This window comes from Cuculus canorus, chromosome 7 (genome assembly GCF_017976375.1).
Source record: "Cuculus canorus isolate bCucCan1 chromosome 7, bCucCan1.pri, whole genome shotgun sequence".
In the NCBI taxonomy this organism is placed as follows: domain Eukaryota; kingdom Metazoa; phylum Chordata; class Aves; order Cuculiformes; family Cuculidae; genus Cuculus; species Cuculus canorus.
Genome location: NC_071407.1, coordinates 20,744,310 through 20,755,342, shown reverse-complemented (window position 1 = coordinate 20,755,342; position 11,033 = coordinate 20,744,310). Strand labels below are relative to the sequence as shown.

The 11,033-nt window shown below is 58.0% G+C and overlaps 1 protein-coding gene across 6 annotated transcripts in view; it reads right to left on the bottom strand.

The window, feature by feature from the left end:
- Nucleotides 1-26: 26 nt before the first annotated feature.
- Nucleotides 27-11,033, bottom strand: part of PSD (pleckstrin and Sec7 domain containing) — a 48,093-nt gene continuing 37,086 nt past the window's right edge. For 2 of the 6 annotated variants that reach the window (XM_054072315.1, XM_054072316.1), the window contains 7 exons: nucleotides 6,130-6,173; nucleotides 4,632-4,810; nucleotides 3,737-3,807; nucleotides 3,073-3,230; nucleotides 2,602-2,746; nucleotides 2,125-2,268; nucleotides 1,628-1,870 (listed from right to left, as the gene is read on the bottom strand). In XM_054072315.1, the coding sequence (XP_053928290.1) occupies nucleotides 1,631-1,870; nucleotides 2,125-2,268; nucleotides 2,602-2,746; nucleotides 3,073-3,230; nucleotides 3,737-3,807; nucleotides 4,632-4,810; nucleotides 6,130-6,173 (981 nt within the window). In that variant the 3' untranslated portion in view covers nucleotides 1,628-1,630. Of the gene's footprint in view, nucleotides 1,871-2,124; nucleotides 2,269-2,601; nucleotides 2,747-3,072; nucleotides 3,231-3,736; nucleotides 3,808-4,631; nucleotides 4,811-6,129; nucleotides 6,174-11,033 lie in introns of all 6 variants that reach the window. The other 4 variants (XM_054072318.1, XM_054072317.1, XM_054072319.1 and 1 more) reach the window with 4 other exon arrangements.

Below are 11,033 nucleotides of genomic sequence, written 5' to 3'. Positions count from 1 at the left end.
TCCCCCTGAGCCACCTGGGGCAAGGGTGGATTTTTTTTTTTGTTTGGTTTTTTTTTTTTTGTTTTTTTTTGCAATAGACTCAAAAGAGCAGAATAAAAAGTTTGACACATTCGCAAAGTCAGTGCTGAAACCAGCCCAGGTCCCAGACAGCCGAGAAAAGCATGTGTGACAGCCTCCATCTGCAGCCCTTCTGTTGTCCCCAGCCCCCTCCCTGTACACCCTGGGCATTCCTGTGGCCACGCTCCGCCACCAGCACCTTGCTCCAGATAAGCAACCTCCAGCCCACCCTGGGATGGTGGGGGCTGCCCCAGCCTGCCCTCACCTTGGCAAGGAGGGAGCTAATGGCTGGGAAAGGGGTGGCACCACTGCTGCTGCAGCATGAGGACCTTGCATTACTGCAGACTGGGCTTTGCTGGCAGCCTCCAAGGCCCCAGCCATATGTTAAAGAAGCGGCATGGGAAAGAAAGCTGGCTTTGGCCTGTGCCAGCCCTGTGGAGCAGTAGGGAGCCCCAGCTCAACCCTGATTTCAGGCGTCAACTTCCCACTGGGAGTACATCCATGCTGCTGCCCAACATGCCCCGGGTACCATGCTCTCACACCCAGCGAGTACGAACAGGGCTGGTCCAGGCTGCCGGAAGGGGTCATAAAGCACTGGCACATCAGTCCACCCAACGGCACAGCCACAAGTAAAGCCACGGGCACTGCCATCCCAAGGCTGCCTCCTCAATGCCGGTGGCCGCAGGGCTGTCTCTGTCTGTCTCTCCCCAAAGGGTTGCTGGTGTCAGAGCAGGGCTGGGGAGCAGGCAGGAGCACACACAGGAGCCCATGCTCAGCTTGCTGCAGGGCGGGGAGAGGTGGAGCGGTGTCTCCCCCGAGCATATAAAAACCTCCCCACAGAGGCAGTGCTGCCTACAGGACATGGCTGGGTTTGTTGTTTTGTTTGTTTTTTAAACAGTTCCAAAAAAGCATCAAAAGTAGCCCCCTCAAAAAAACCTCCCTGGTGGTCAGCTTGATCCGGTACTAAAAAGTGCAAAACTGTATCACAAAAACCATTCAAAAGTTGTAAGAAAGCAGGGAGGGTGCGGGACAGGGAGGGGCCCAAGTGCATCACCCTGACTCCCCTGGCCACCAGCCCCAGGAGAGGGGAGAGGCCAGGACTGGCCCCCTTGTGTCTGCCCCCACAGCACAACGGAGCTGAGGAGCTGAAGAAGCAGCCGCTGGCTTTGTTTTACTGCAGGGCTGGTGGTTTTTTGTCTTTTTTTTTTTTTTTTTTTTTTTTTAGCCACTGAAGAACTGAGCCCAATGGGTGGGTTTCGGTTCTTCCCCCTCCGCAGGGCAGGGGGAGTGGGTCCTGCAGCCAAACGCAGGACAAGGAGGGGCATGAACAAGTCTGATGGTGCTGGCAGCTCCCATAGGCAAGGACCAGGGACTATCCTGCTCTGCCTCTATTTCCAGCTGAGAGGCTGCAGCCCTGCCTGGCTAGTGCTGGTGGCCAGGGATGGGCTGACACCCCCCTAGTTCATGCCGCAGATGGACATACTCATGCAGGATCTTGGCAGGCACGTAGCCCCCATCCCAGCGCCAGAGGAGCAGGAACTGAGCTGCAGCATGGGTGGCTGATGCTCCTTGCTTATGACTTCTGGGGGTGGCCTGGGGGCTGGCGGCTGGTGCGCTCCGAGATGTTGCGCTTCACCTTGGTGCCGATGCTGGAGGGCTCTGCGTTGAGCGAGGGGCTGGAACGGGATTTTTTCAGACCATCGTCCTCCCCACCCGCTGCGTCAAAGAGGGTGGACTCAAACGCTGCCAGGTCCTCGGAGCCTGCCTTCAGCTTGGCCCGCAGCAACATGGCGTAGGTACCATAACGGGATTTCTGGAGGGCACAGTGCAGCACAGAGAGGTGTTGGTGAGCTGAGCACTGCCCTTCAGCCAGCATCCCAGGGTACGAGGATGCTAGTGGTCCCTCCACCCCAGCCAGCACTGCAGGGTGAGGGGTGCTTGTGGTCTCACAGCATAGCAGTAGCAGAGCACAATTGAGCTGACAGGGAGGTGGGGTGTCCCATCACTCAGCATGGCCAAGTGGGCAGGGGTAGAGGGGCTGGGTAGGTGGCAAGTATCCCAGCTCACCTCAAACTCCAGGTACTCTTCCTTCTGCTTCAGCTCTTCGTACTCCTTCCCCTTCACCTTCTTCTCGGGCAGTGAGGAGCGATGCTCAAGCAGCTCTGCTGACATACTCTTGAACTTGGTCTCGTGGCTTTTCACCTGCTCCTCCTGCAGAAGAGTGGCACCGTATCAGTGCCTCGCTCTGCCCTTTGCTCTGCTCCCTGGCAGTGTGACCCAGCTTAGGCCAGAACAGGTTTTTCTCCTCCTGGTCCAGCCAGGACCTCAACTTCTGCTCTTGGGTTTGTTTGCAAGGAACAAGACCCTGCTGCCTGCCCCAGCTTCAGCACTTCTTCCTCCATATCTCCCTGACCACTCTCACTCAGCCCTGTACCCCACTGAGAAGCATGTGGCAGCCCATGGGTCCTGCTACAGGAGACAGGGACACCAGCAGATCCAGGGAGTCTGTTCCATGCTCTTGGCTGCCTCCATGCCATGGCTTACCTGGGACAGCCTGGTGCAGGAGCTGGGCAGCAGTGGGCGGCTGAACTTCTTCTGGGAGCCGATGGCTGCAGGGAAAGGGGGCGCGGAGAACATGGCTGCCACCACATTGATGCGCGTGATCCATGAGTGCATCTGTTCAGGGTTCCTGGGGAGAAAGGCCAAACAAAAGATGGCCTCTAAGTAGCACTATCCCTGTCATAGGCAGAGGGACCTGCCCTGCAGATAAGATCCGAGTTCTCCAGGCCTGGCCCTGGCCAGCCACAGCACCTGGCGCTCTGCCCCCAGTGACTCAGGCCGTTGCAAGTCCATTGGGGTGGGAAGAGGAGGAGCTAGGCAAAGCACAGTGCTGATACCAGGTCCTTTCCTTCCAGAAAGAGCCAGGAATGAGAGCGCTGTGGCCCTAAGCCCCATCCCACCCTCTGCCCCAGCTGAATGAGCAGAGGGCCCAGCTGGTGATCCTGGGGGACTCACTGTGCTTGGAAGAGGAAGACTCTCCAGTCAGCTGTCCTGAGGTAGAAGACATTGGGTCGCTTGCTGTAGTCAGACGCCCGTGTGGCAAGTGAATGGTGGATACTAATAGCATTCTTCAGTTCCTCTTCTGCCAGTGCCTTCCCTGGCTTATACTCCTCCTGCAAATCACAGGGTGTTTCAGAGCCAGCTTAGGGATGCACCCCACTGTGAGTCAGCTCTATAAGATGCAGGCAAGTGCTTGCATTGGTGTGGCTTAGACATCACCCTCCACCAGGCTGCTGCAGGCTCTGCATCCAGCTCATGCTATACCCACTAGGGAGAGGCTGCACAAGCCAGGAGTCTGGGCTTGGCACCAGCATTGTGGCTGTTTCCTGCTATCCTGCAGCTGGGCAGCGTGTGTGCCTGCAGGAGGTTGCATGCAGCTCATACTGCCCCCTAGGGCAAAGGCTCCAGTGCCTCCTCTCTCCCCAGCCGAGCACCTGCATGCAGGGCCTTCAGCCGGCAGACACTTTCACCACCCACTTGGAGCCCAGGTATGCTGGGAACAGAGATGCCATGAGGTACCCAAGCAACGGCTCAAGGAGGCACAGTGTGACCTCCCTCCCTGGGCTGGGGAATGAAGCCTCTCCCTGCCACAGATGCAAATGGTCCCACTGCTGCCTACCTTCTGCAGGTAGAGAATCATCCCTTTCAAGATGGCATGGAAGGGCTTCCAGCCACGCTTCCCTCGGGGTGCTGCCAGAGAGAAGAGAGCAATCCAGACATCAGCCACGGCACCAAGCAGGACGAAGGCATCCTGCCTCCCTCTCATCCTCTTCCAGCCAGCCCTGCCACAGTGCACGTCACCCCACCCCGGGGACAGGCAGCATGCCAGGACTGTCCCTGCACACCTGAGCCCGTGCCGGCCACGTGGCTGGCAGATGGTGCTGCTGGCAGGGGGGGGCCGCCTGCTGTCTCCCGGGGCCAGCACCGCTGTGCTTCCTGCCTCGCCACTCACGTTCAGCTTCACCACTGTCTCCCTGCTCAGGGACAAGGATGAAGCGGTGCTGCCTGCCAGGTAATGCTGGCTTCGGAAGGCGGCTGCATCTAATCAGATCAAGGCAGCATTAGATGGCCAGGGCTTAAAGGGGATTTTACAGCAAAAACAATGAATGTGCCTGGCAATGCCCAACCTGCAGCAGCCCACTGTGCAGCTTGTTTGCTGCAACACAGGACACCTTTCTTCATCCCAATCATCCTGTGGCAAGGGTGCATCTCCTCAGGAGGCAACCGTATCTCCCTGTCTGCTCCCTTCCCACTGCCATGAGCAGCAGCTGCGCTGCCATCTCGGCCTCCACTCAGCCCTGGTTGTGGGGGTGAACGGGCAGGGACAGGCTTTCAGGCTGGGAGCTGAATTATGCCAGGCACAGCCACACAGACAGGGCACAGGGGGCTAATGCTGAAGGCTGGCATGATGCAACAGTCAGCCCTTATGTAGTGACTTCTGCTCTGCTGCCCGTTAGGTTCTTGTAGCTCAACACTGCCTGCAAGTCCTTCTCATGGATGCCCCAGGCACTTACTTTTCTTGCAGTCGGAATCAGCGTGGATCTTGCGCACTAACAGTCCATGCTTGTAGGTGGCAATGCTGGAGTCTTGGGAGAAGTCCAGAAAAGGGTTACTGCAGCTGATGCGCTTGATGGACTTAGGGTTGGGGTCTGCCAGCTCGGAGAGGGACTTTCTCAGCTCCTCCTCATCTCTGCTAGACACAGATTTGGGTGGGGAAAGGGCTTGTTACCTTGACAGATACAGCAAACACCAGATCTCCCACTTGCTGACACCAATTTTAGGTCTGGCTTCTGAAAAGGAGGCCAGGAGCAGCAGACCATGGTCTCCCATCACCACTGGAGAGCATCCCAAACCCAGTCATGCCTCTGCACCTCTAGGTTGACAACTGAGGTGCTGCTCATCCCCTCAAAAGACAAGGCAAGGGAGCATCTGCTGCCGGTGAAGGGTTGGGAGCCCTGCCTGCCCCAGGAACCAAATAGCCTTTATGGACAGGGCTGGGACTGATGCTGGCCAAGCCAATAAGCCAGGGGCTGTGGATGAGCAGCACCCTGGGGCACCCTGGGGCTTGGCACCACCACAGCCCCCCTGACCCACCGTGAACAGGCTTGCAGGCAGCAGCTGGCAGGAGAGAGGGTCTGGAGAGAAATCTCCTCCAAGAAAGACCCAGGCTTCAGTTCCCACTCCTTCAGGACAGCAGTTGGCTACGGAGCTCAGAGCCATCGGCAAGGGGGTGCAGGGAACCTGTGATGGGGAGGCCTTGGGCATCACTAGCCCTGAGGCAGAAGCACAGGGGGGCAGGACATAGGCAGCCCTGGCAGCAGGAGTGGCAGGCCCCCACTCGCACTCTCCACCCTGGTCATGGCCCCTTACGCTGTGGGCAGGCTGCATCGATGCTGCTCCCTCCACCCGGCAGGAAGATCTGTGAGCCCAGAGCTGCTGCCCCCCCACCCCCCTCCCTCAGACCCGCTCACTGCTAATTAAACCCCTCAGCATCTGCTGGCGTCTCCATGGCAGCAGCCTGAGCGCATTGGCTCAGCGCTGGCGGTACCACCGGGCTGATTAATCCCCGCAGCACAGGCGCTGCCGCTCCTGCTGCTGGAGATGGCAGCTGTGGGCGAGGGTGCAGGCACCCTGCGGGGCCCCAGCACAGCCACAGCTACCCTAGAGCCTGCCCGCTCCCACTTCAGGCACGGCTGCCAAGCCACAAAGCAATGCCAAAGCTGTGGGGAGCTGGCCTCGGGCAGCCTTCCCCCAGCACACCAGGGAATAGGTCCCCATCGAGGCACTGAGGGCAGCCAGGGGTACACTGCCACCGCAGCTCTCCATCTCCCATCCCGTTGCAAGTCATCCCATCCTACATCCTCACAGCCCTGCAGCATCATGGCTGATGGGGCCTCTGGGGCATGATGCTCTGGTGAGGGTGGCAGAGGCAGGGAAGTCCTCTGCACCAGCAGGATGGCCCCACTGCCTGCCTCACGCCAGACAACAGCATTCCCTGGGAGGTGTACTCACATGGCCCACTGTAGCTTCTCATTCTTGATGGAGCCATACAGCGTCTGCAAAGAGAAAAGCAGGGGGTCAGCAGGAGAGCGGTGCCAGGTCATCAGGTCAGGGGAGCTGCTCCAGGGATGGAGGGGCCATCCCAGGCTGGCTCAGGGGCAAAGGAAGTTAAGGCAACTCCAGGCCAGTCCATCCTGGTCCAGCCCTGTCCTGGCTAGGCCAGCCAGCCAGCCTCATTTCAAGACTACAGGTACCTTCTCCTGGGAACCATGGGACCTGCAACCCCATACACATCTCAGGCACAGTGCTGGCTGTCTCCCTTCTCCTCCACTGCCTCCTCAACCTGCCCACAACAGTGGCACAGTTAGCAGCATGACCACGAGGCACACAGTACACTTCCAGTCTCTTGGGAGAGTCACTTCTCCCTGCTCCAGGGTATCCCAGGCTGGCTAAAAGGATGGCCTTCAGGAGGCCCAGGCCCCAGTAGAGAAGCTTTCAGGCTGGACTTCGATGGTGCATGGCTGCATCCTGCTCAGCAGGACCTCAGCCTGCCCCAGTGCCCCCAGCAACTCCATGCCATGACACAACACAGCTAGCATCCCCCCTGCCATCAGCTGCCTGTTGTGGGCCGGCAGAGGAGAACTTATGGCAGCACCCAGTGCTCCACAGTGATGGGATGCTCCTGTGGGAGGCTGGCCAGAGCTGCTTAAGCTTTGGGAGAGACTTCATCTGAGCACTGGCCCTGAACCTGTAGAGACATCAGCACAGTTATTCATGAAGACCTCAAAGGACCTTGTAGCTGGTCAAAGCAGAATGGGTGTTTGCCTGCTGCTGTGTTGCTGCTGCTTGGGGTGGCTGTGGCCTGTCCCTAACCCCTCAAGCACCATGCCCTCCCTGCTGGCCCAAACACTGCAAAACTGAGCAAGGCAGGACTCACTGCCTGCATCTCAGCACGGGAACAAGCTGAGCCTGCCTGCAGCAGGATGCTCCAGGGCCTCACTCCCAAGTGTTTGTCCGGTCCGAGCTGGCACTGAGTATGGCTCTCCAGCCAGAGAGGCTCCAGAGAGGGTTTCAACACAGCACTTGCTTCAGAGCAAGATCTGGAAGGCATCATCCTTGGAGGAAAATAATTGAGTCTCATACAGGCTGTTCAGGCAGCTGTCAACATCCATCACTGGGCCAGAGTCTGCTGCGGAGAGATCTTGCTTGTGGCTGAGAAAGTACAACCGGAGGCGTGCAGGGGCCTGGGAAAGCCAGCCAGCAGACAGGCCCCAGCAGTATCTGGGGAAGGGACATCCAGCACTCCCCTGAGCGGTGCGGTGGCCAGGATGGAGCGGGGACCCAGCTCCATCCGCATTTCCATGCCAGGGAGACACTGGCACAGCCACACCTTGTTTCTCAGAGGAGGAAAAGGATCACCCCAATCTAGCAGGCAGAAAGCAGGGTTTACTTGTCTCCTGAAAGACGGAAGGCTCATAGAGCAGGTATGGCCTCAGTGTCTGAGAGGAGATTAGACCCTGGCCCATCCCACCCGGGCACTGGAGGGGCAGGATGTTAGGGTGTGAGCAGGGGATCTCTGCCTGTGGGCTTGGAGCCAGGTGGCCAGAGGAGCATGGGTTGCAAAGAGGCCTGGGGATAAAAAAAAAAAAATAAAAAAAAATAGCAACTCAAAGTCCTGCAGAACATAATCTGGGAGTGGAGCAGGGGGAGAAACAGGCATCTCAGAGCAATGTAAGTGATAAGGAGTCACCACGGGAAACAGAAAGGATCTTACTCGCTGCTGGGGACTCACAGACGAGAGATGTTGAGAACCAACAGACACAAAAAGGAGACAGGAACAGAGTCAGGGACTGGGAACTGCAGAAAAGCTTCTCCGAAACAGCAAGCAGGACGGGACATGTGGCTTGGCTCCCACCCAGCTCAGTGACGATACAGAGGGTGGTCAGATCCTTGTCCCCAAGGAAAAGAGACTTGAGCGAGCAGAGTGGGGATTTTGGATGAGAGGGTGAGGCACCGCACCAGAGGGAGCCATGGGCCACACTTGCGGGAGGAACACTGAGTGAATGAGTTGATGTCAGAAGATCCCCGAGGAGTAATTCTGGATGGCACAGTGCCGGAAAACAGCTCATCTGAGCACTGTGCTACAAAAACCTGGGCTCTTGGACTGCTGGTAAACACCTCAAAGGCTAAACTGCCTTGTAGCCTCTCCACCCACCCTACTACAAGCCCAGATAGCATCCCACAAGCTGCTGCAGGCAGGGGCTGCCAAGTATCCCCACCTCAGAGATGGGGAGCGGGGGCTGCTCAGCACTCCTGGGTGTGAGGGGACAGCGAGAGGCAAAGAGGGAGACTGGAGGGATTGAGTGGACAATGCAAAGCCTTACATCTACATCCTGCCAAGTCTCTGCTTGGCTAAATGCCATCCTCAGCAGACACCAGTGTCAGGAACAAAGCTGGTGGACGCAGGCCAAGTCCTAGCAGAGAAGACGCACTCCAGACACCAAGCTCATCCTGCTTTTCTGGGCCTGTGGCAGAACCAACTCCTGTCAGTCTACTAAATTCTGGCCTTTTTGGTGCACAGACTGTTTCCGCTGGGGAAGCACAGGTTGTGCAGGCTCCTGAAGCCTAATTCGCAACCATGTCAGCAGAGACCAGAGACACCGGTTTCATTGTTCAGCAAGTCCCTCTTCTCCAGGCTGCCTTTGCTCCATGGATTCATTCCTAAAGGACTGAAAGGATGGCACCTCTTGGCAGCTCTGAACTTGCAATGACCACCCAAGAGAAAGCAGGGCACTGGCCCCATGCCACCACAGCCAACCCCAAGTGTGGTTGGTGCTTTTTGTCATCGCCAGGTTATGAGCTCACCGCTGCAGCATGCCGGGCCAGCCAGCCAGCTCTGCCCTGGACATGCGCAACGCCAAAGAGACCTACAAATAAAATGTCCCAGTGGGATTTCTAACTGAATCAACATCTCTGGTGCCCTGCCTTCCGAAAGCAAGCCGAGTAGAGTCCTGCTCTCACAAACATCTCCAGGAGGCGCTGCACTAGGCTGGAGGCAGATGGCTCTGATACTCCAGCCCAGCGTTCGTGCCGTTCCTGCTGCCGACCGGGCTACACAAGCAAGGCAGGGAGAAGACATTCCCCTTCAGCTACTCAGCCCAGAGCAGATCAGAGGGGAGATCCAGGGCTGGTTTGGGGAACCAGGCAGCAAGATAGCCTGGACACAGCTTTGGCACAGAAGAGACTATACTGAGGCCCACAGCCCAGCACCCAAGTAACAGAGGAGGGTTAAAGCGGGAATTTAGGCATGTGGCAGAGGGGTTTAACCCCTTCTGGGGTGCCTCTTTTATAGATTGCAACTCTTATCAACACATTCTCTTTCCAGTTTGCTGGCTCCTGTCCTAACTAACATACTGGCTCTCAGTACTGCAAGATGCGCTGTGCAGGTCAAAGTTCCCCTCCCTCCTGCCAGCCCTACAACCAGCCACAGCTGCTTGACATTCTGCAAAACAGACTTCATAACTACCAAGCACCCTTCCTGCAGTCATTTTCCCTTTCTCCATGCCTGGCAGCATTTCAATATAAAAGCTCAGCTGCTAGCTTTTCCCAACTTTTCCTTGGCAAAATACCTTTCTCTATGCCCAGCCACAAAGCTCTGTCAGGTCTCCCAGGCACCCAGAACCCCAGCCGCACAGATACAAACTACACTGTCAGATTACAGATATAAATCAGCAGGAACCGTACTTATGCCAGGTCCCTTATTCACCTTCACGGCACCCGCTCCACCCCCGCTCCCTGCCCAACACACACAACCCATGTTCAAGAACAACTCATCACCTGGCACGCACCAACCCTGCTGCGCACACTCCATGTCCCCCCCTCCACTGCAGAGGGGCTCCTGTGTGCGCACACAGTGGAGTGACTTGGGGACAGACTTTTTTTTCCCCTTTTAGGTAGGCTGCCATGGGGACAGCGTCCTGCGCATCACCTTCCTCCCTGCTGCAGGCAGCAACAGCAGGCGATGGCTACCCATCCACACCCCGTATTTTCAACTCAGCAACATCATAAGCCGCACCAGCCTCTTTTACAACATTTCTTGCCCAGCCAACTACCTGCCCCAGGATGGCAGACCCCTCCATCCCTCACAGCGCAGCAATGAAAGCAGCGACCTAGTGTCTCCTTCCAACTGCATGTTTCCATCTCAGTGCGTCACAACTTAATGCTGCCCCCAGATCGTACTGCGCTATGACAGCATCGCTGCTTGTCATGGCCCCGATGGCCCCACCAGGCTGGTTTTGGCCACGGGGCCAGCCCGGGCAGCCCTGGAGCACCTCTGCCTGCTTTGCTCCAGCTTGAGGACTCTTCCTTGGCACCTGACCGAGGTAGGACGTGCCCAGAGACAGCCTGTTTGCTTCTCTCCACCTAGAGCTGATGCACAGCAGTGTAACACCTCCAAAAAGGATGGTGGCTTGCAGCAAGAGAGCTCTTGGCAATAAAAAGCCCTTTTTTGTCCAGGCAGCCGCTCCACCCTGGGCTGGGAGCCGGGGCCGCGGCGCTGCCCCTCGGTCGTCCCCAGCCGGTGCCGGGCTGCGCGGCTCAGCGCAGCCCCTGGCCAGGAGCCCGCAGGGCTTGTCGCTCGTGCTAAGCCGGAGAGCTGGTCCCAGCGGAACGGGCTCTGTCCCGGGTTCTCCTCGCGGCGGTGTTTTCCAGCAGGCTTTGTTGTCGAGCCGCCGCTCGCAGCGCCAATGTCACCGCGGTCCCGCCGCGCTCCCGAGCTCCGGGCAGGATGCGGGGAGGACGGCGGGGCTGAGACCCGGAGAGGGACCTGGCTCCGTGGAAATCGGCCGGTGGAGGGAGTCGGGGCCGGCGGCTCGCTCCATCCGTGCCGGGGCTCTGTCCGTCTGTCCGTCCTCCCG